The following is a 20,998-nucleotide window of genomic DNA, read 5'->3' as shown; positions in this document are numbered from 1 at the left end:
TCTCTGATGAAGAAAGACAGAAGCTGTGTGGGTAGGATAGGCACAGGCCTTCGTGGGGGACCCCTGACCTTATACCTGGGGCTGCACATTTGTTTGGGTGCTCCCAGCTGGATGATAATTTGGTGCCCTGGAAAATTTATAGCACCCATCAACATTCAGCTGTAATTAGAATTGCCAGATAAAAGAAAAGATGCCTCATCAAATATGGATTGCGGAGAAACAAGAAGTACATGTGGAGTATTAAGTCCATCCCTTGTCGTATTTGCTCGTACCACACTGGTTGCCTCTCTGAACAGCTGCTTGCAGGCCCGGTCCTTGATTAGAGTCTGCTTTCACTCAAGTGACCGCCTGGGTCCACTGCCTTCTGAACAGTGGGAGGTTGTGGAATCGGCCTTGGAAACAGAAGTTCTCATCCCTCCAGACCTAGACTGACCTGCTTGAAGTCAGCAGCGCTGTAGTCCATTGAGACCATCACCTTTTGTCCAATTGTCGGATGTATGGAAGACTACCCTGCTGCATAAAATCCATTGAGGCAGCATCCTAGGTCACAAGTACTGTCACACCCTTCCATAATCTGACTCTGGATGTCTGTGAATCATTTCTTCCTGTTTTGCTCTGCGATCATCTCAGTTTCTACCCCTAACATCTTGGAGCCAGGAGTTCATTCTGAGGCAGCCAGCATTGTGTGGGGGAATAAGCTGAATTATTCAACAGATAGTTTTTGAAAGTAGATCAAGTACCAGACACAGTTCTAGGTCAAAGGTCAACTACTTTTTCAGTAAAAAGGCAGAGCATAAATATTTTAGACATTAATATAGGCACTTCAATCATCATTTTCCAATTTGTATTTTCTACCCTTTGTTTTCAACAACAGTTGAAAAATCTTAGAACTGTTCTTAGTGAAAACAAGCTTTCGAGGTTGGATTTGTTCCACCAGCGGTCCTGCCTGCTGATCCCTGTCTTAGGAGCTGATGTTTCTTTGGGTCTCTCAGGACAAGGGACATTTGAGGGGCAGGTACGAATATTTATTGGGAGTGAGAGGTAGGAAAAACCTGATGAAAACATCCCTCCTGCCCTTATCCTAAGCCCTGTCACAGTTACAGAGGGAAGGCTTGGACCTGCTAGATACACAGCACATTCAAGCTTATTTTCTTCTTTAGATACTTTTGCAGAATGTCTGATTAATTAAATCTGAAGCATTGCCCTCTTTGTAACGTACAGAAAATGTTGAAGAAGGGAGAGTGAATGGTACAGAGGATGGATTTCACATGTCTTGGAAACCCCAATCCAGAAATGCCACAGGTTACGTTGTGGAGTGGTGTGACGATCCCCAGAACCTTCCCTGTGTTCTCCGGTGGAAAAACCTAGGCCCCACTAACACAGGCACAGTTATTAGCTCGGGTAAGAACCTTCTGTATTACCATCTCACTCCATCCACCTAATTCAACTAGGATTTCTGGACCATCTCAGATACTCTGTGCTCACTGATAACTCCAAATCCCGCGTGGGTCTTGGAGTTCAAGTTTTGCAGTGATGTGGTCTAAGTTTTGACCTTTATATTTACTTTTACAGATCCATCCAGATGTAAGTCTGGATAGGTGTTCATAAGATTCATGAATTTGTTCTAAGCCAGCAGTCTCAAATGGATAGCAAAGGACCTCTGTAACAGTCGTCCTGAGAGCTTTTACCAAAGCAAAGATGTGGATTTGGAAGACATAGGAGTAGAGTTGATGGTAGTCGATTATCAGCTCCTTCAGTTTCAATGCAACTTGGTCTCTTTCCCTGCCACACTGGATTTGTCTTTTCCAGGTTGCAAGTGTAGCAGTTTAAGGAGCGTAGGTTAGTGGCTGGAGCAGTGGGTTAGTGGCGCCATCTGCTGGTCACAAGGTAGAGATGTGGGAATTGTCGATCCAGAGAGTGACTGATGAAGGAAATGGCAAACCCCTCGAGTGTTTTTGCCTGGGAAATCCCACAGACAGTGGACAGAGGAGCCTGATGGGCTACAGTCCATGGGGTTGCAAAAGTAGGATATGACTTAGCGACTAAACCACCACCACCCCACCACTGGAGGGTGACTGATGAGGCCCAGTGGGGTCATTCGGGTGGCTGGCGGGAATGGGGAGGAGTCTTCCCTTTATTGAGCAGTGTTAGAGGGGTGGGGTGAGGGGCAGGTGAGTTACTGGAAGCAGATCTTCCAGGCGCTTGCCTCTCATGGGCGGAGAAAGGGTGCGTCGCTGGCGGGAGATTTAGAGTCAGAAGAGTTTTACATGGTTTTCTGGTTCTGGTTGAATTCTGCACCCAGTTTTATGCACATGGATAAGGGTATTTTGAGAGAGGATGATGTAGAAAACAGCCCCCCCCCCCCCCCGCCATTGTCAGATATGCCAGAGGATTCCAAGGCTCAGGGGGAAGGAGGGAAGATGGTAGAGATGAAGGGCAGAAGCTCCGAGGAGGAAGATTGTTTAAGGTGACCCAAATTCATTTTTCATTCTTTTCCTTTTCAGAAATGAAGAGAATGTCATCCTGTGTTATTGACAATCTGTTGACTTTTCTTCTCTAGATGCTTTTAGACCAGGGGTTCGCTACAACTTCAGAATTTATGAAATTTCTGCAAAAAGGATGGCCCATTTATTAGAGAAAAAAGCTGGCTATTTGAAGGAACTGGGTAAGTTTAAAGCATTTACTGTGTCCATGGGTAGACTTGTTTAGGACAATTCAGAGACTCTTTGCTTCAGCTTTAGGAAAATTATAGCACCTTTCCTAATTTTCAGTGTGCTATTTATTCTGGCCATTGGGTTTTTAAAAACATTATTTTTTAATCATAAACATAAAACATTTTCATTAAAGACAATTCATGAAATGTTATGCAAAAGAAGACAAAACTCTGGCTGATTTTACCACCCAAGGGCACATATCCAGAGTCAATGTTTTGTGTGTGTTCTTTCTCAGTACAGGCATACACTTTGATATAAAAATCAGATCTTACTCTATGCAGTTTTGTAAAGTCCTTTTGACTCATGTCACTAAGTAATATTTAACTTTTCAGTCATTATGACTGCAAACTGCTTCATGGGTTGCGTATGGCAGATCACCCATCTTTGGACTTTCAGGATGATTAAAATGTTTTTCAATTAAAAACTATAAAATTCACCCTCAATTTTCTTGCAGTCTCTAATATTCAGTCTCTCTCTTTTTCTTGACCAAATCCCCTTATGCCTTATCTGACTCACCATCATTTTAGCTGAATCTTTGTCCATTGCACTGATAATGGTTTTTAAATAAAGTCCTAGAGGTAGAATACTTGAACCAGAAGGTGGAACTTCTTAAATACAGTTTTACAGGTTTTAAGACTTTTGGCAGATATACTGTGAAATTGCTGCCCCTCTTAGACGTACTTTGATTCCACCACCAACATGGACAAGTTTTGATCCTTTCATGTGGTTGCTTTTTTAGCTTCTTGGCACACCTACTGGGAGCTGGGCGGCTGGGTCCTTGGTTACCTTGCATCAATCAGACCAGCTCTTGGTATTCTCCATTGAGTGGGTGCTGTCCCAGACAGGTGGGAGGGGCATTTCTGTGAGTGTTGGTGGCCGCAGGCCAGGCATGCACCAGCTTATGTGCTGAAACAGGCTCAGGGCAGCCTCAGAATGAAGTCTTCCCACACTTGGATGGGGCCTTCCCAGGTTGCACTAGTGGTGAAGAACCCTCCTGCCAAGGCAGGAGGCCTAAGAGATGCGGGTTCAGTCTCTGAGTCGGGAAGATCCTCTGGATGAGGGAATGTGGCCCACTCCAGTCTTCTTGCCTGGAGAATCCCATGGACAGAGGAGACTGGTGGGGTGAGGTCCATAGGGTTGCAGAGTCAGACACGACTGAAGCGACTTAACACACACACACACACATGCACTTGGACAACTGTGCGTTGCCACTGCCTGGGAACTAAAACTCTTCAAAGCCACCTTGACCTCTTCAAACATAACCCTTCCTCCTCCTCCCTTCCCCCTACTTCAGTTCATTCTCCCAAACACTGTTTAGAATTCAGTCAGGCACAGAAAAAAGTCTAGGGAAGCCTTTATTTTCTTTTTTGCGGTGTGACTTTGCACAAGTTATTGAATCTCTCTGGGCATCCATTTCTACTTCTGGGAGAGGCAAGGCTTGAACAAGATGAAGCTTGTTCCTTCCCAGCTATCATGAACAAAGTCAGAGAAAAAGCTAAGAGTCCTTCACTTGTCATAAGCACCTATAGAGTGGGCTGTGGTTCTACCTTCGATTTACATGAATGCTCTGAGACTGCTTCCAAATTGTGACTCTTACGTTATCTCACCTTCCTTTCTTAGCTCCTTCATACAACCCTGAAGTGGCCACGATTAACTTGACCTCCCATTCCTTCACGCTGAGTTGGAAGGATTATTCCACCGAATCTCAAACTGGTTTTATACAAGGGTACTATGTCTACCTGAAATCCAAGACAGGGGAGAAGTGCCACCGGGAATTTGAAAAGACAATTCTTCCAGGTGACACTTTTTGATTTCTCTTTTTTTCAATCTGTTTACAGTTTCAAGATCTCCTTACTTGAAATCATTGGAAAGGCTACCAGCCATCTCTGATCGTGTCCAGGCTGATTTCTGTGCTCGCATGCTTTAATGATCAAATAGTGTTCTTAAATTAGTAGGGTGGACAGGACGATGGGGGCCAGGATTTTAACTTACTTAAAAACAATGTGGCCCGGTATTTTTAGAAGCACTTGAAGTACTCCTAGCTCCTTAAGAAAACCTACTTACTGCTTAGGAAACTTGCTTGCTAACCTCATTTTCTTTTTTTGACTTTGTTAAAGCTTATTGCAATGTATTCTAAGTAGCTCTGGCAAGCTCTTACTCTCTCTCTGGCAGATTTGAGTGCCCCCCGCACCCCACCCCCCATAGCCCTTGCTTAGTGGAATGCTCATCTTGCTTGCCATCTCCCAAACATCTTAGTATGCCCAGTGTCATGAAATTATGATTTCATCTTTGATTGGTTTAGAAATGTTGGCAATGCTGAGTCCACAGAAGTATTAGTGCCTGACTGTCTCACAAGATCTTTATTACACTCTTAATCATTTTTTTTCTTCTTAAAAAAAATTTTTTTTTTTTAAACACAGATAATTCAGTAGGTTGCAAATACACAATTGACAACCCGGATCAAAAGACATTTGTTGTGAAAGACCTACAGCCAGAGTCTGTCTATGAGTTTTTCGTCACTCCTTATACAAGTGCTGGTGAGGGTCCCCTGGATGACTTCACAAAGGTCACGACTCCGGATGACTACTGTGAGTTTTTCCAAATCAGAACTCTCCTCTTAGGGGTTCCTGGGAAACTGACAAATGACACGCACAGTTGCGGACTTTGTCTAGATCAGGGATGTTTAAACCTTTCTTCTCTGTCTTTGTCTGTCTCTTTCTTTCTCTAGATGAAACTCATGAAAGAAAAAAAAAAAGTTACACAGAATCCCACAGCATAGATAAGAGTGAAGCTAATATGCCTGATCTATGACCTGGAAACTTTCTCAGTCCCAGAACAGTTTGAAAATCACAGATAGCATATTTTAGTGTTGACTTGGAAAGACCCTTATGACTTCTGTCTAGAGAGGGGTGGGGGTGTTTTTGTCAGCAGAAATATATGTGCATGTGAATGACTATCAGCCTTCAAATGCCCTTGTATGATTTGCTTTTATAAAAGAGGATGTTTAACAACCTATCTACACTGTTCTTTGGTGGATTTGCAAGCATTGAGAACAGGAAGATGGGCATTTATGAAAATGAAGTACAGGTTGATATAGCTGAGAAATAAAAGTAGAATAATTACCTAGGTTATGATTTAGGTAATTTTATTAGACCCTAACTAGAAGGGGTGCATTAGTCCATTTTTAATGGGTAATAAAATACCTTGTGGTACTGGAGAAGACTCTTGAGAGTCCCTTGGACAGCAAGGAGATCAAACCAGTCAGTCCTAAAGGAAATCAATCTTGAATATTCATTGGAAGGACTGATGTTGAAGCTCCAATATTTTAGCTACCTGATGTGAAGAGCCCATTCATTGGAAAAGACCCTGATGCTGGAAAAGATTGAGGGCAGGAGAAGGGGGCGACAGAAGATGAGATGGACATGAGTTTGAGTAAACTCCAGGAGATAGTTAAGGACAGGGAAGCCTGGTGTGCTGCAGCTCATGGGGTCGCAAAGAGTTGGACACTACCTAGTGACTGAACAACGAATAACAAAAATACCTCCAAATCTCAGTGGCATACAGAAACAGATCTGTCTGTTCATGTTCCTGGCTTGGCTGACACAGGCTGAACCCAGTGGGGCTCCAAGTTTCAGGCACGTTTAGGTCTGTTCCATGTAGTTTGTTCGTTCCCTGAGGCTCAGATTGAAGGACAGTGGCTCTGAGGGGCCAGCTCTGCTCAGAGTGCATCACAGGAACACGCGAGCAAGCCAACTCTAAGCACAGTCAACTCAGCTGCCAGCGTGACTACTGCTCACCTCCCATTGGGCAAACCAAGTCACAGCTGAGCCTCCAAGTCAAGGGGGTGGAGTATACTTCTCATACAGAGAGGGAGTGAAGAATGGGGAGTAATGATCCATTCTGTCAAGAGAGGTAACGAGTTTGAGCCACAAGTATTAAGGGCAGATGGGTCCCTGTGTTGGCTGGTTGGCGTCTCACCACCCTGCTCCCCACCAGTCAGACAGCACTCAGAGTGAATCTTGCACAAAGGGAGTTCTGAGAAATAACAGACATGTAAAACTTATTTCTTTGAGGGAAAAGCAGTCACTAAAAAATCCCTTTCTTTTCCCTTCTCCAGCCCATATACTGATACACATCATTCTCCCCATGATTTTCTGCGTTTTGGTCGTCATGATCACCTGCTACCTTAAAAGCCAGTGGTAAGTGTGTGGGGAAGGTTTCATCCAAGAAGAGAGTCAAAGGAAAAAAAATCTAGAAAGGAATTTAATAAGATAGAAATCATACTGGATCATATGAGGCAAAGTGCTGGAAGGGAAAGGACAAAGGAAGATTTGGTAAAAATATGAAAAATTTTGAGTAATCTTGTTTATCAACAGATAAGCAATAAGTCAATACATAAGGAAACTATTTGAAAATATTGCAAAACTTGTTAAATAGCAAGAGCTAATATTTATATTTCACTTTACCATGTGCTTAACAGTCTTTTCAGTGCTTTACATATAACAACTCACTTAATCCTTCCAACACCGTCACTACCATAATGATCTCCATTGAACCAGTGAGGAAATCAAAGCATCAGTTCAATTCAGTTCAGTCGCTCAGTCGTGTCCGACTCTTTGCAACCCCATGAATTGCAGCACGCCAGCCTCCCTGTCCATTACCAACTCCCGGAGTTCACTCAAACTCACGTCCATCGAGTCAGTGATGCCATCCAGCCATCTCATCCTGTTGTCCCCTTCTCCTCCTGCCCCCAATCCCTCCCAGCATCAGAGTCTTTTCCAATGAGTCAATTTTTTGCAGGAGGTGGCCAGAGTACTGGAGTTTCAGCTTTAGCATCAGTCCTTCCGAAGAACACCCAGGACTGATCTCCTTTAGAATGGACTGGCTGGACCTCCTTGCAGTCCGAGACTCTCAAGAGTCTCCTCCAACACCACAGTTCAAAAGCATCAGTTCTTTGGTGCTCAGTTTTCTTTATAGTCCAACTCACATCCATACATGACTACTGGAAAAACCATAGCCTTGACTAGACAGACCTTTGTTGGCAAAGTAATGTCTCTGCTTTTGAATATGCTATCTAGGTTGGTCATAGGAAGGTTAAAAAGCTTGCTTAAGGTTACAGTGTTAAGAGTGATAAAGCAAGGATTAATCTGACTCCATGTTTCTCACTCTTAACCATTCCACTCTATTGCAAAATTCAGTGAAATTTTCATTGGTTTTCCAGGTTGAAGGACAAGTGTTATCCTGACATTCCAGACCCTTACAAGAGCAGCGTCCTGTCATTAATAAAATTCAAGGTAAATGCTGGGAAATTCTAGGGATACCATGTACTTATTAAAGACTAACCCAGGGGTTGGGCTATAATAATCATACAATCCTAGACCTCCTTAGGAAGATATAACAAAGCAAGAGCCACCTCTGCTCCCCCGGCCATGAGATGAGTGAACCCAGCTTTGACTTCTTCTGTCAGGGGCTATCCTTTGGTTTTCAGTGTCACTTCCTTGTGATCACCACCATTAACTTGTGACCAGGATAAAACACACAAAAAAGTGAAGCTCTCAGTGCATTTCACATACTTTATATACCGTGACACAGACACACACACATTATCTTTGCCCATTTTGTGTTTCTGTTTCAGGAGAATCCTCGTATAACAATAATGAACGTCAACGACTGTGTTCCAGATGCTATCGAAGTTGTAAACAAGCCTGAAGGGAGTAAGATACAGTTCACAGGCACTAGGAAGTCACCCACAGAAACTAAAGGTACTAAGCCTGTCTACCTGGACCTGCTCCCCACAGAGAACTACTCTGGCCCTGGACCTTGCATCTGTTTTGAGAACTTTACCTATAATCAGGCAGCTTCTGACTTGGGTTATTGTGGACATTTCCCAGTAACCCCTCAAGCCCCACACTGTCAGCTGGGACCACTGACTTCACCTGAAAATTTACTAAAGACACTGGAACAAAACTACATGAACTCCCTGGGAGAAATCCCAGCTGGAGAAGCTAATTTGAATTATGTATCCCAGTTGGCTTCACCCACGTCTGGAGACAAGGAGAGCCCACCAGCAAATCCACCAGAGCCAGTACTCTGTTCGGAGTATAAAATGCAAATGGCTATTCCCCTGGGTCTTGCCTCCCCTGCCCCAAGTGAGAACAGCAGCCTGTCCTCCACTGCCCTTTTAAATCCAAGTGAACACTGCCACTAAGCTGAGTGCCCACTTCATATCCTGATGTTACACAGACCCTAGTAGAAGCATAGCTGGCACTGTTCCATCACCAGATATCTCAGGGCTTAATCCCAGTGAATTACCACCACTGCAAGGTCTGATGTGTATGATTTTGCTAGGTTTCAAAGGTCAGAAGCTATGAAATTTAACGTTTGTGCTTGGAGCGGGCTTGCTGTGGAAACGGCAGGATCGAGGGAACAGGCTTACCTTGCATGTCCACCTTTATGGCAGCAGACCTGGCACTGGACGCATCCACTCAGTACTGGGCAGGGTGGCTGTGGTCCTTGAAGTTCAGCTTTAGCAAGAAAGCATTTCCAGGAAGTCTTACCACATATTTTGTATCTTAAGGGTAAAGGAACTAGATGTCAGGCCACAGAAGATTCGTTACGGGAGCGTAAATTGTCAATGCTAATTTATTCTGGATGTGTTTAATGGAGTCACATATTTGAGACCGAAACAGATTTTAGACCTGCTTTGAATTGGTGACAGTAGCAAGATGAACTCCTCCTGTTGGACCTTATTTAATAGGTAAGCCATGCAAATGAATGGATGAGGTCCCCACAGGTGTCCCCCTGTTGTTTACCACAGTTAAGGAGCAGGGCTGGCACGGAACCCCTGCCTCAGTGTCAAGATTATAGCACTCCTACTTAGTAGACACATCTTCCACAATTTTTGATGACTACCTCAGAATAGAAGGAAGATATGTCATTAATTCCATTCACAATTTATGGTTCATCCTTTTTTTTCCCCCAAGAACTATGATATATACATGACCTGTTTTCAGTAAGCTTCTTTTGGATTCTCCAGTAGGTTGTCTGGGCCAAGATAACACCTTCACTGTCTCCTTATATTGCTATGATGGTATAATTGTAAAAGGCTATGCAGAGTGGGAGTTCCTTAGTGGCTTGGCAGCAGCTCTGTCTCCTTAAACCAATATATGCAAAGCACCTACCTGCTATATAGCAGTGTTCAGTCATGCTAGAGTTCTTTTCCCTTCTCTCTGCCCAACAACCCTTAATGTTTACTTATCATATTTCTAAATAAGCGTGATTAGGGGCTCCTTTCTCTTTGCTGTGGTGGAGATGGTGCTGCTTGTGCCTCTGGTACCAAATGCCCTGTGTCACACCATTCCACACTAAGAACAACAAGAGAGAAGGAGCCACAGCTGAAAGGAAGATGGCTGTTAACTGACCTAAATAAACACAAACCAGGACTTCTGCTCGTTCTTTTCAACGTTTTCCTCCCATGTAACTATGCTTTTGGCTGGAATAATGGACTGTGTACACCTAACGCAGTACAAACAAGTATCTTGATTAGTCTGTTTTGAGAAGACTTTGGGGCCAGTATTGTTATCATTTAGCCTCTTTGTGTCTGTCATGATGTAATTATAAAAATACACGGAAACATCAATGACGATGATGATTGATTTGTAAGGAGTATCTTTTGTAAAGATATTCTTTAGAAAAATAATGCACAAAACCTTGAAGTCATTTCTGTTGCAGTAAGCCTTAATTAAAATATTTCATCACTGTATTATTTTGTGTTTTCTCTGTATCAATGAAGTGAAACTCTTGCAATTATCGTTAAGTGATAGATCACGTTCTGAGCTTATTAGAAATGTAAATTCCTAGGTGCCACCCAGATCTCCCTACCAAAATCTCTGTGGCACAAGGCTTGGAATACATCCCGGCTCAGATACACAATCAACTTTGAGAATCACTGACCTGAGTCAAACAAAGACGTCTTTCTGAAATGTAACAACACACCAATGGGAAATGGCTGGGTTTATATAACTTTGTCCTTACAGTATCACCATGACCCTAGTTTTGGTTCTAAACATTCCTTTCCCATGTCCATAAATAACCAAATAACATTGTTTAAAGACTATATTCCACTTAACAGCATTGTTTTAAGAAGTGTTATTCAGAAACTTTGAAATTTGTGTAACAATTACCAGGATTAAAAGAAAAAAACCAACTCATGGAGAATTTCAAATATAGATAGAAATAGTTTAACAAACCCTTATGAACTATCCCTGGTAGCTCAGATAGTAAAGAATCTGCCTGCAATGCAGGAGACCTGGGTTTGATCCTTGGGTTAGGAAGATCTCCTGGAGAAGGGAATGGCAAGCCACTCCACTGTTCATGCCTGGAGAATCCTACGGACAGAGGAGCCTGGTGGGCTACAGTTCATGGGGTTGCAAAGAGCTGGACATGAATGAGCGACTTAACACTACTTCTGTGTACTATCATCAACCCCAATAGCCACTAAACCACGATTGTTTTAGTCCATCCACAGTCTTATTCAGTCTCCCCCCTTGATACGATTTTGAAGTAAATCATGGTTTCATTTGTAAACGTTTTTCTAAATTGGTTTTACTCTTTCTAAAATAGCCATACCATTTTAATAATCACACCTATGAAAAAACAACTGAATCAAAAGGTGGGCAGATCTAAACAGACATTTCTCCAAAGACACAGATGGCCAGAAAGCATATGAAAAGATGCTCAACACTGCTAACTTTCAGAGAAATGCAAATCAAAACTACAAAGAGATATCACATCAGTCAGAATGTCTACCGTACAAAAGTCTACAAACAATAAATGCTAGAGGGTATGGAGAAAAGGGAGCCACCCCGCCATCACTATTAGTGGGAATGTAAGTTGATAACAACCACTATGGAGAACAGAATGGAGGTTCCTTAATAAACTAGAACTACATCTACCATGTGCTTGGGCTCCCGCCCAGTCGCTTCAATTGTGTCCGAGTCTTTGGTGCTCAGTAACTTCAGTCATGTCTGACTCTGTGTGACCCCATGGACTGTAGCCTGCCAGGCTCCTCTATCCAGAGTGGGCTGCCATGCCTTCCTTCAGAGGATCTTCCCAGTCCAGGTATAAAACTCACATTTGCCTGCATCTCCTGCATTGCAGGCAGATTCTTTACCCACTGAGCCACCTGGGAAGCTCTTGTGATTCAGCAATTCTAATCCTGGGCATGTATCTGCAGAAAATCATAATTCAAAAAGATACATGCACCCGTGTTCACTGCAGTACTGTTTACAATAGCCAAGACATGGAAGCAACCTAAATGTCTATCAACAGAGGAGTGGATAAAGATGCGGTACATAGATGCAATAGAATAAAAAGAATGAAACAATGTCACTTGCAGCAACATGGGTGGGCCTAGAGATTATCATACTGAGTGAAGTCAGAGAAAGACAAATATGATACCACTTCTATGTGGACTATAAAAAAACCTGAGATGAATGGATTTATTTACAAAACAAACTCAACGGACTTCAAAAACAAACTGATGGTTACCAAACAGAAAAGGTGGGGGGGGGGGTTAATTAGGAGTTTGGGATTAACATAAACACACAACTATATGTAAAATAGATAATCAACAAGGACCTACTGTATAGCAGAGGGAACTCTACTCAATATTCTGTAATAACCTATACAGGAAAAGAATCTGAAAAAGAATGGATATATGTATATCCAAATCACTTAGCTGTAGACCTGAAAACTAAGACAATATTGTCAATCAACTCCAATATAACATAAAAAAATATTTAAATTAAAAACATGTAAAACCTAGTAATATTCCATATCAATACCGGGATATTTTGATGGTGGGTGGAACTGGCAAAAGACCTACAAATAACGCCTCAGCCTGGTGACTTGTCCTCGGCTGCAGGCAGGTAGACGGGAAGCAGGGAACTAGTCACACAGTTCTAGTATCTAGTAGTCACACAGGGAACTAGTATCCCAGTGATATTGATATGGAATATTATTACTAACTAGGTTTTAAATGTGATTTTAATTAAAAAAATTTTTTACTTTATATTGGAGTTTATTGACAATATTGTGTTAGTTTTCAGGTGTACAGCTAAGTGATTCAGATACACACATATCCATGGACCTGCTCGAAGTGCCTGCTGATATTCCAATACCTGACCTGTACTAAGTCTAGTGAAACTGATTCTCCACTAGAATGTCATTTATTAAGAAAATCAGGTTGTATTAGACAATATCTAGTATTTCTTCTAAGAACTCTGTGGAGACCAGCTGGCTTTCATCTCAAAGAATTTACAAAACATGCTAAGCATTTTGCATAATGGGGGTTCAGTGGTTGAGACTCCTGATTCCACTGCTGGGGGTGTGGTTCAATCCCAGGTAGAGGAAGCAGGATTCAGCAAGGCATGGCCAAAACAAAATGACAACCTTCAAAAAGATACAACTGAAAATATAAAGCCTTCAAAATTAGTAGTTAAAATAGTATTTACAATGAATATATTCCCACTTAAAGGACATTTGCAACATTTAAGCAAATGTAGTTGTCTGTCCTGTAAGCATTAGAGGAAGTTTTTATTTATATATATATATATGTATTTTTTTTTAATCAATGTAGAATTAATTGCTATGGTCTGAATAATCACCTGCCTCCTCAAATTCCTACACTGAAATCCTAACACCCAGGGATGATGGTATTAGTAGATGGGGGTCTTTGGGAGGTCATGAGGCTAGAGCTCTCATGAGTGGGATTGATGTTCTTATAAGAGACACTACAATTTCCTAGTCCCATCAAGCCATCGAGGACATAAGACAAAAGAAGTCTGGGACGTGAAGAGGGCCCTCATCCAAATATATTCACACTCTAATTTCAGATTTTCAGCAAACAGAACTGTGAGAAATAAACTTCTGTTATTTATAAACTGTTCAGTCTTTGGTATTTTGCTATAGTTATTCAGTCACTGTTATGTCCAACTCTTGGCGACCCCATGGACTGCAGCACGCCAGGCTTCCCCGTCTTTCACTATCTCCTGGAGTACTGTATACACCAGAGTTTTAAAAAATGAAACAAACTTTCTGAAGCTCAGCTATATTGTCAGTTTTCAAAGATGAGCTGTATGATGAAGAAGTGTGCTTTTTGAGGGCCAACTCCATTTTTGTTGAAAAACATAGAGTAGAAGGCAATATGAAAATGATACACATAAATGTGTTTAAAAACCAAACTATCCAAAATAAAGCTATTTCTGAATACATTTTACCACATTCAATCAATAACAGACCCTAACTTTGACACTGAATTTTATTCTCCAGGATTGACCATTTATTTCCCTTGTACTACTTTCTTTTGCCACTAGGTGGTTGTTGGCTAGCTTACCTGATCCAGTTTCTGTGAAAGTGAAAGTCGCTCAGTCACGTCAGACTCTTTGCAATCCCATGGACTCTACACTCCATGGAGTTCTCCAGGCCAGAATACTGGAGTGGGTAGCCTTTCCCTTCTCCAGGGGATCTTCCCAACCCAGGGATCGAACCCAGGTCTCCCACATTGCAGGTGGATTCTTTACCAGCTGAGCCACAAGGGAAGGCTGAGTGAAATCAAATAGCTTACACAGAAAAGTTACCATCATTGCTCATTCTATATATTAATCACTAAAGTCGTAATTGTTCTAAAGATAGATCTACTTTATCAAACCTTTTACAATAACCTGAGATTAAAAAATAATAACTGTAAAGATGTTTGATTAGATTATGAAGTATTTAGAAAGTATAAATACCTATTTTAAAACATTTGGAACAAGCCACTACTTATTTGAAAAGACTCTGATGCTGGGAAAGACTGAAGGTGGGAGGAAGGGGACGACAGGATGAGATGGTTGGATGGCATCACTGACTCAATGGGCATGAGTTTGAGTAAGCTCCGGGAATTGGTGATGGACAGGGAGGCCTGGCATGCTGCAGTCCATGGGGTTGCCGAGTCGGAGACAACAGAGCGATTGAACTGAACTATGTGTTACTGAACCAGATTCTTATCTGCAGTATTTAAAAGTCACTTTTACCTAGAGTTACATGTAACAGCCTCAGTGGTACATAAATCAACAATGATGGTTTTGAAATTTGAAATAGAACAATGACACAAGTTTAAGAATTTTTAAGTACATTTTATTAAGAATGTATCCCTTTGATAAGATTACGCTTCAGGAGGCTTTTAATGCCCTTGACATAAACTGTACACATTATACAAAAACAAGAAAACCACAAAAAAAAAATCAAGGTGAGCAAAACCATTTAGGGACAAACCTTATTTAAATTATACACAACTCAATGAAATATTCTTACGGAAAATATATAAATACTTTTCTTTCTATGTTACAGTTATACAATATAAATCAGATTTCAATGTCTGTTCAGTGACCTACAAACACCAGAACCTCCAAATATGTAGCAGCGTATTACTAAATAAAAAAGAAGAAAATTATGTGGTTAGGGAGCATTAAGTCTGAGATTTTTTTCACAGTCCCTTACCACTTTTCAAAACTAATTTACATCATTTGTTTTACAATGCAGCTTTAGGGTTTCTGACAGGCCAATAATGGAACATTTTTCAACTATTATCTATGAAAGTTTTTAATCTCCCCCCTCCTCTGCCCAAAGACTTTGCATTTTGTGCTAAATCAACCTATTAGTGGCAAAATTACAAGATATACTTTTTTGGCATAAATTATATTTTTCAAATTAAATATTTTATAAAGAAAGTCAAACAAAATGTGCAATTTATGCGTGCAGTGGCATAGCTATCCACCTACGTTACAAAAATACTCTAAAGGGGAGAAAATCCACATTCATTAAATAAACCTACTATAAATGAAAACTACCCTGGGAACCTAGAACTAAAAGAAAAAACAAATGCTCCTAGAAAGATTCTCACAGATTTTAACATTGTCTGATAAGCATTTTGCTATTAATTTTACTGGTATGCTTTTATAATCAAACTCTCACTGTAGTGACAGTCTTGAAATGAAGCTGGCAATAATGTATTTCTTGAATGGAGAGACAATGGTGACCTTTCCCAACTGACATTTTGGAAGATCTGAAATGTTCTTTTTATTCCAACAGCTCTTATCAAACTCTCTCAATTAATTGTTCCTTTTTTCCCTAATTTAATGGATTGTGAATTTGAGACAAAACTGGAAACACAGGACAAAAGGGGAAAAATCTTACTTCCAAAGGACCTTTCCCAAGGTAGTTTACAAAACTCCTCTCACACAAAATTAGCACCTCACTCTCACCATGCAAAAGTAACTGCAGTTATAATTTGGATGACAATTTGATTGCTTTTTATTGCTTAGTGATCTGTGCTTTAATGTGGGGATAAAAGGCATCCTCTGAATGGAATGAAAAATTTTTTTTATATAAATAGCAGTAGACAAATCTAAATAAGCATTCACACCTCACTGTTGAACACTTTGCATCTGTAATATGCCCTGAAAAACTCAGCTTTAATTACTTCAAGCTCTGGATAAAAGAGCTGAAAACTATTAAAGCCACACCATTCAAAAGGACTTATACATACGATGTTAGAGTAACTAGTAAAATAAAGTATATACCTCCAAAGAGCCTCTTTTAATGTCAATGTCTTACAGAATGCCCTTATGCTACCAATCTTTATTAGAAAATTTTTTATTAGGGAGATAAGACTTTTTCCCCCTTCAAATCTACCTAAGCATAAACAAGTGTAAGAAATTTTAGACCATGTTTAATTACAAATACTAATTTCTAATTTCCTTATTTATCAGTATTTACTTAGTATGTGAAGCTGAAATCTGTTCTTGAAAAAAATTTCAATTAGAAACAATTCACTTTACAATTAGAAATTCACAGTTTATAACCAGCACAACTGCCCAAATTCCTCCAAATTATTCAATAATTAACAGTAGTACAAATTTATATGGACTAAGATTAATTCTAAAATCTTGAAAAACTACAGTATTGACATTATTTTGGTATTTTATAGTCTGGTAATATCTATTACATATAGATGCTTTTTTCAATTATTTCTATTACCACTGACAACATCCCTAATCTTTTCTGATATAATTTAACATTTTAAACACCTAAGTAAATCACTTGGCACTGCATGTGAGCATTTTTCATCATAAAAGTCTACTTTTATACAAATAAGTACTTAAAGAAAACGTATTAGACCTGTCAGTGAAACATGGATTAACCAAATAGCACTATACACTTAATATAGACATCTTTTTTTTTTAGATTATTGAGAACCACAAAGCTCTGAGTGTCTCCCCAAACTAAGTGCTAAAGGCAAATATTATGATATATACATACATATCTTTCAAAGTAATAATCCAAAAAACCGTTCAGGCTAATAGTAACAAAGACTTCATTTCAGGATTGATGAGTGAGGTGGGGTCCAGGGGTGAAGATGTATGTATATGTTTGTGTGTGTGTGTGTGTGTGTGTGTAACAAAAAAGAATTTACTGTTAACTTTTGAGGGATTAAACCACAGATTTTATACTCTATATTAACTGAGGTAGTGTTTAAAAATGAATGTCTAAAATATGTTAATCCCATTATTAATAAGATTACTACATTACCTCCTTTGGAGTTTTAAACCACTATTTGGTCTAGTATCTCTGACATTTGGTTCTCTGGAAGGCAGTTTCATCATCCAAGACCAAAGACCAAGGTGACAGGCAACGTTCTTAGAAGTACTGTTGACATTTAAATAAACACTTGGGTTCAGTGATAAATTAAAGTTAAAAAAAAAAAAGCATCTGTTTTATCTTCAATTGGATTTTATGAAAGAAAATCTGAAGAACCACTTTTTAACATAAGCAGCAGCTTACAGCCCTTATCTGCTTTGTTATAATGTAAGTTGCTACACAGTGCACATAAGAACAATTCACTGAAGTGCAGTCAAAGAGGTGTTATGAAGTGAGATGAAATGCTTCATCTCAATTGGAACTTTCAGTGCCAGTAAATTTAAAAAAAAAAAAAAAGTATCTCTGTGAGTTATGCTTTCTAGTTCACAGGGTTCTTTACAGAGATCTCAAAGAACAAGCCCATTATAGAAATGAACTGTAATAAGGGAAAATACTAGTCCCTGTACTATGACTGTGTCAGAGCTGATGCGTAACTATAAAAATGGTCTGAACAAATCAATTAAAAAAGGGTCCTAATCAGTCCAGCTGGATTTTTTTTCTACTTATATGTAGACCTCAAAAAAGATCCTTTCATTTACAAGCATTCTAATGATGATGGCCATGCTTTTTTTATATACAAATTTGCATATATGTTTAATTCCTGTAAAGATTTCCAAATATCTTTAGACATACACAAATTAAACAAACAAATAAAACTCTGCCCTCATCAACTTTAACAACTTCACAAATGTGATAAAGGCAACTACTGTACTCATAAACTCACCTATCACTGCATTTAGTCTGTGCAAAACAAGAACACTGATATAAAAATTAAATTACTGCTGCTTTAAAATTTGGTACTTAAGGCTTTTCACTACAATTTTTAATCATAATCATGTTTCACCAAGGATTTTTTTAAAAGAAACTATGGCTCTTCTTTTCCCATGGAATGTATAAATTGTAGGCAACCTTATCTTTTCCTCAAGAGATCCAAGGTGTTATTTAATGCTTTCTTTTACTTTAGGTCTAAATTAATAGTGCTTTGTTAAAGTTCCTGTTAAAATGGTGATGTGGGAAGCTAATGGAAATGGAAGTGCACTGAAAACATATGCATTTTATAAATGAAAAATACTCTGAATTATAAAATAATTTTCTGATTTTAATCAGGAACTGTAGTGAAAAACCTTAATCGGTTCAAATAGCCTATAATAACACATTGCAACAAAACTAAAGAGATGGAAAACAAGTAAGAAACTTTATGTAAGTCTAGTCACATAAAAATAACTTATAAGTCCTGGTTGTTGAGGCTCTTCTTTCGCTTTGAGGTTAAAAACCTCTGAAGTAGTGTTATAAACATGAAGAAAAAAGTGGAAGGGCCAAAGATCCCCTTCTAATACCAGCAGTTATAGAACATCCCATTGTGCTAACAGGATGCAGCCTCAAAGACACTAATTCCTGGCTTCCAAAATTAGTTAACAAACAAGGCATCTTTATATTTACCGTAAAAAAGGAATTCAGAAATAACGGTGTGTAGGGTGCTTCTGCATACCGTACTGTTCCACTGTTGTTATGCTCTTAAAATGAAAAGTAGAAAACCCATGTAGGTACTCAGTGCTTGAATCTTGCATACAATGGTAACTAAAACTCTTAAAACTGTGGTAATGAATAATGAACCCCCAAAGGGGCTCCACAGAGGGGAGAGGAAGTTGTTTTGGTTAGGGAAGTCCGCAGTTCCAACTGTTTATGTACCAGTAATTGCTGGAACAGCGTATAGAAGATACTCCTGTCTTTGCTGCCCAGTCAGTCGGCTTTTTTGAGGCTTTTAGAAGTCCACAAATATGAATATATATATATATATATATATATATATATATATATATATAGTCTACATCTATGTACATCATAAATATGAGGTCAGGATTCAGCAGATGTATCAACTATAGGTTGCTTTGGTGGTGTTGCCAAGACAGCCTCTGCTTCTTCATGCATCTAGGGAAGAAGTGGTAAATTATTAATGACTTTCTAGTCTATCAACAGATATAATCTCAAAACTTTTAGTTTAAATCAAACAAATATTTTTTAAAGATAAAGTTCAGAAGTACAAATGCTACTTACTTGTAAAAACTGTACATCCTGAAATAATTCTTGTATGAACCTCCGACATGGAAGTCTAAATGTGCAGTGTGACAGCAAATGGGAAACCTCAGAGTAAAGGCATATGTCATCAAATGTTTGAGGATACTTCTCTTTAATTCTAGAATGAAAGAAAAGACTAGGATGTGATAAAAATTATAATAATGACTTGCCTATTTTCTTTCAAAATATCATTTTTAAATCTCTTTTCCTCTGGATATATAGATCAAGTGACATATCTGGAGTGAGGGCATATAAAAATATAAAATAGTAAATATTCCTACCTCAGACTTAAATTATAACTGTTTTAAGTTTGGGCTATCTCTTAAAATGATAAAAACCCAAATACTTCTTAGAAAGTGCAAAATATTCTTTTTCACTGGCCTGAGAAATTACAAAATGTATTTATTGGCCCAGAGTAACTCAAGTATTTTTAAAACTAAGCTTTAAAACAGAAATAAAATTAAAAGAAAAAAATAAAATGAAATTTTAAAGTTAAACTGAAGTTAAACTTTGACTGGGCTCTGTCTTTGTATCTTTCAGCATTTAGTAGTGGCTCTCACCTGGTCTAGCACCTCAGAACCAGCAGTGGAGTGGGCTAATACAGGTGAAGGACCCTCTACACTTAAAGCTTCTGGCCAGGAGGTCTGTAGTGGGGGCCTGGTATATGTGCTACTACATTTTGTAAAGTTCCATGGGAGACCCTGAAGTGCATTTCATTTTTTGAGGACCACAGCTTTAAATAGTGCATAAAAGATGTTGAAGATGGCCTGAATATTCTTTTATCATGTTGCTGTGATTTAGAAAACCAAAAAAGAGCCTGCAACTTTTATTAAAAGAAAGGAGTAAAAATAGGGAAAAATTAAACCAAGAAAATGTCACTTATTTTTATGTATGCCAGCTTTTCTTGAGCTTTATGGTCTCAGAATTCTTCTACTTTCTTAAACATTGTTGAGAAACCCCCAAATCTTATTTTTTGTGGGCCATGAAAGTGAAAGTCACTCAGTCCTGTCCAAGACCTATACAGTCCATGGAATTCTCCAGGCCAGAATACTGGAGTGAGGGAGCCTTTCCCTTCTCCAGGGGATCTTCCCAACCCAGGGATCGAACCCACATCTCCCACATTGCAGGTGGATGCTTTACTTTTACTTTTGTGGGCCATAGCCATCAATAATTAACATATAAGAAATTAAAATTTAGAAAATTTCAAAACATCTATTAATTCATTTAAAAAATAAAATCATTACATGTTAACATACATATATTTTAATGAAAAATAACTATATTTTCCAAAACTAAGAAGAGTTGCTATTGTTTTACATTTTTACAGATCTTTTTAACGTCTGGCTGAATAGAAAACTGTTGGATTCACATACCTGCTTCTCCATTCAATTTATTACCATATGTTAGTTTGGTTGAAGTAGATGAAGAAAATCTAGGCTCACTCAGATATGCCATGCAGTTGAGAACTA

The 20,998-nt window shown here is 39.2% G+C and overlaps 2 protein-coding genes across 3 annotated transcripts in view; one reads left to right on the top strand and one right to left on the bottom strand.

Moving 5' to 3' along the window:
- Positions 1-10,476, top strand: part of OSMR (oncostatin M receptor) — a 64,954-nt gene extending 54,478 nt beyond the window's left edge. Inside the window, exons 12-18 of the mRNA XM_018065635.1 lie at positions 1,222-1,401; positions 2,561-2,665; positions 4,335-4,511; positions 5,135-5,302; positions 6,832-6,913; positions 7,936-8,008; positions 8,350-10,476. Of these exons, the coding sequence (XP_017921124.1) occupies positions 1,222-1,401; positions 2,561-2,665; positions 4,335-4,511; positions 5,135-5,302; positions 6,832-6,913; positions 7,936-8,008; positions 8,350-8,922 (1,358 nt within the window). The 3' untranslated portion in view covers positions 8,923-10,476. The remainder of the gene's footprint in view (positions 1-1,221; positions 1,402-2,560; positions 2,666-4,334; positions 4,512-5,134; positions 5,303-6,831; positions 6,914-7,935; positions 8,009-8,349) is intronic.
- The window catches only part of RICTOR (RPTOR independent companion of MTOR complex 2), a 124,504-nt gene continuing 118,375 nt past the window's right edge, over positions 14,870-20,998 (bottom strand). For both annotated transcript variants that reach the window (XM_018065616.1, XM_018065618.1), the window contains 2 exons: positions 19,509-19,647; positions 14,870-19,382 (listed from right to left, as the gene is read on the bottom strand). In XM_018065616.1, coding sequence (XP_017921105.1) covers positions 19,308-19,382; positions 19,509-19,647 — 214 coding nt within the window. In that variant the 3' untranslated portion in view covers positions 14,870-19,307. The remainder of the gene's footprint in view (positions 19,383-19,508; positions 19,648-20,998) is intronic.

This window comes from Capra hircus, chromosome 20 (assembly GCF_001704415.2).
Source record: "Capra hircus breed San Clemente chromosome 20, ASM170441v1, whole genome shotgun sequence".
Classification (NCBI taxonomy): domain Eukaryota; kingdom Metazoa; phylum Chordata; class Mammalia; order Artiodactyla; family Bovidae; genus Capra; species Capra hircus.
Note: the sequence above shows the minus strand (reverse complement) of the source record. Positions and strands in the feature narration are given on the sequence as shown.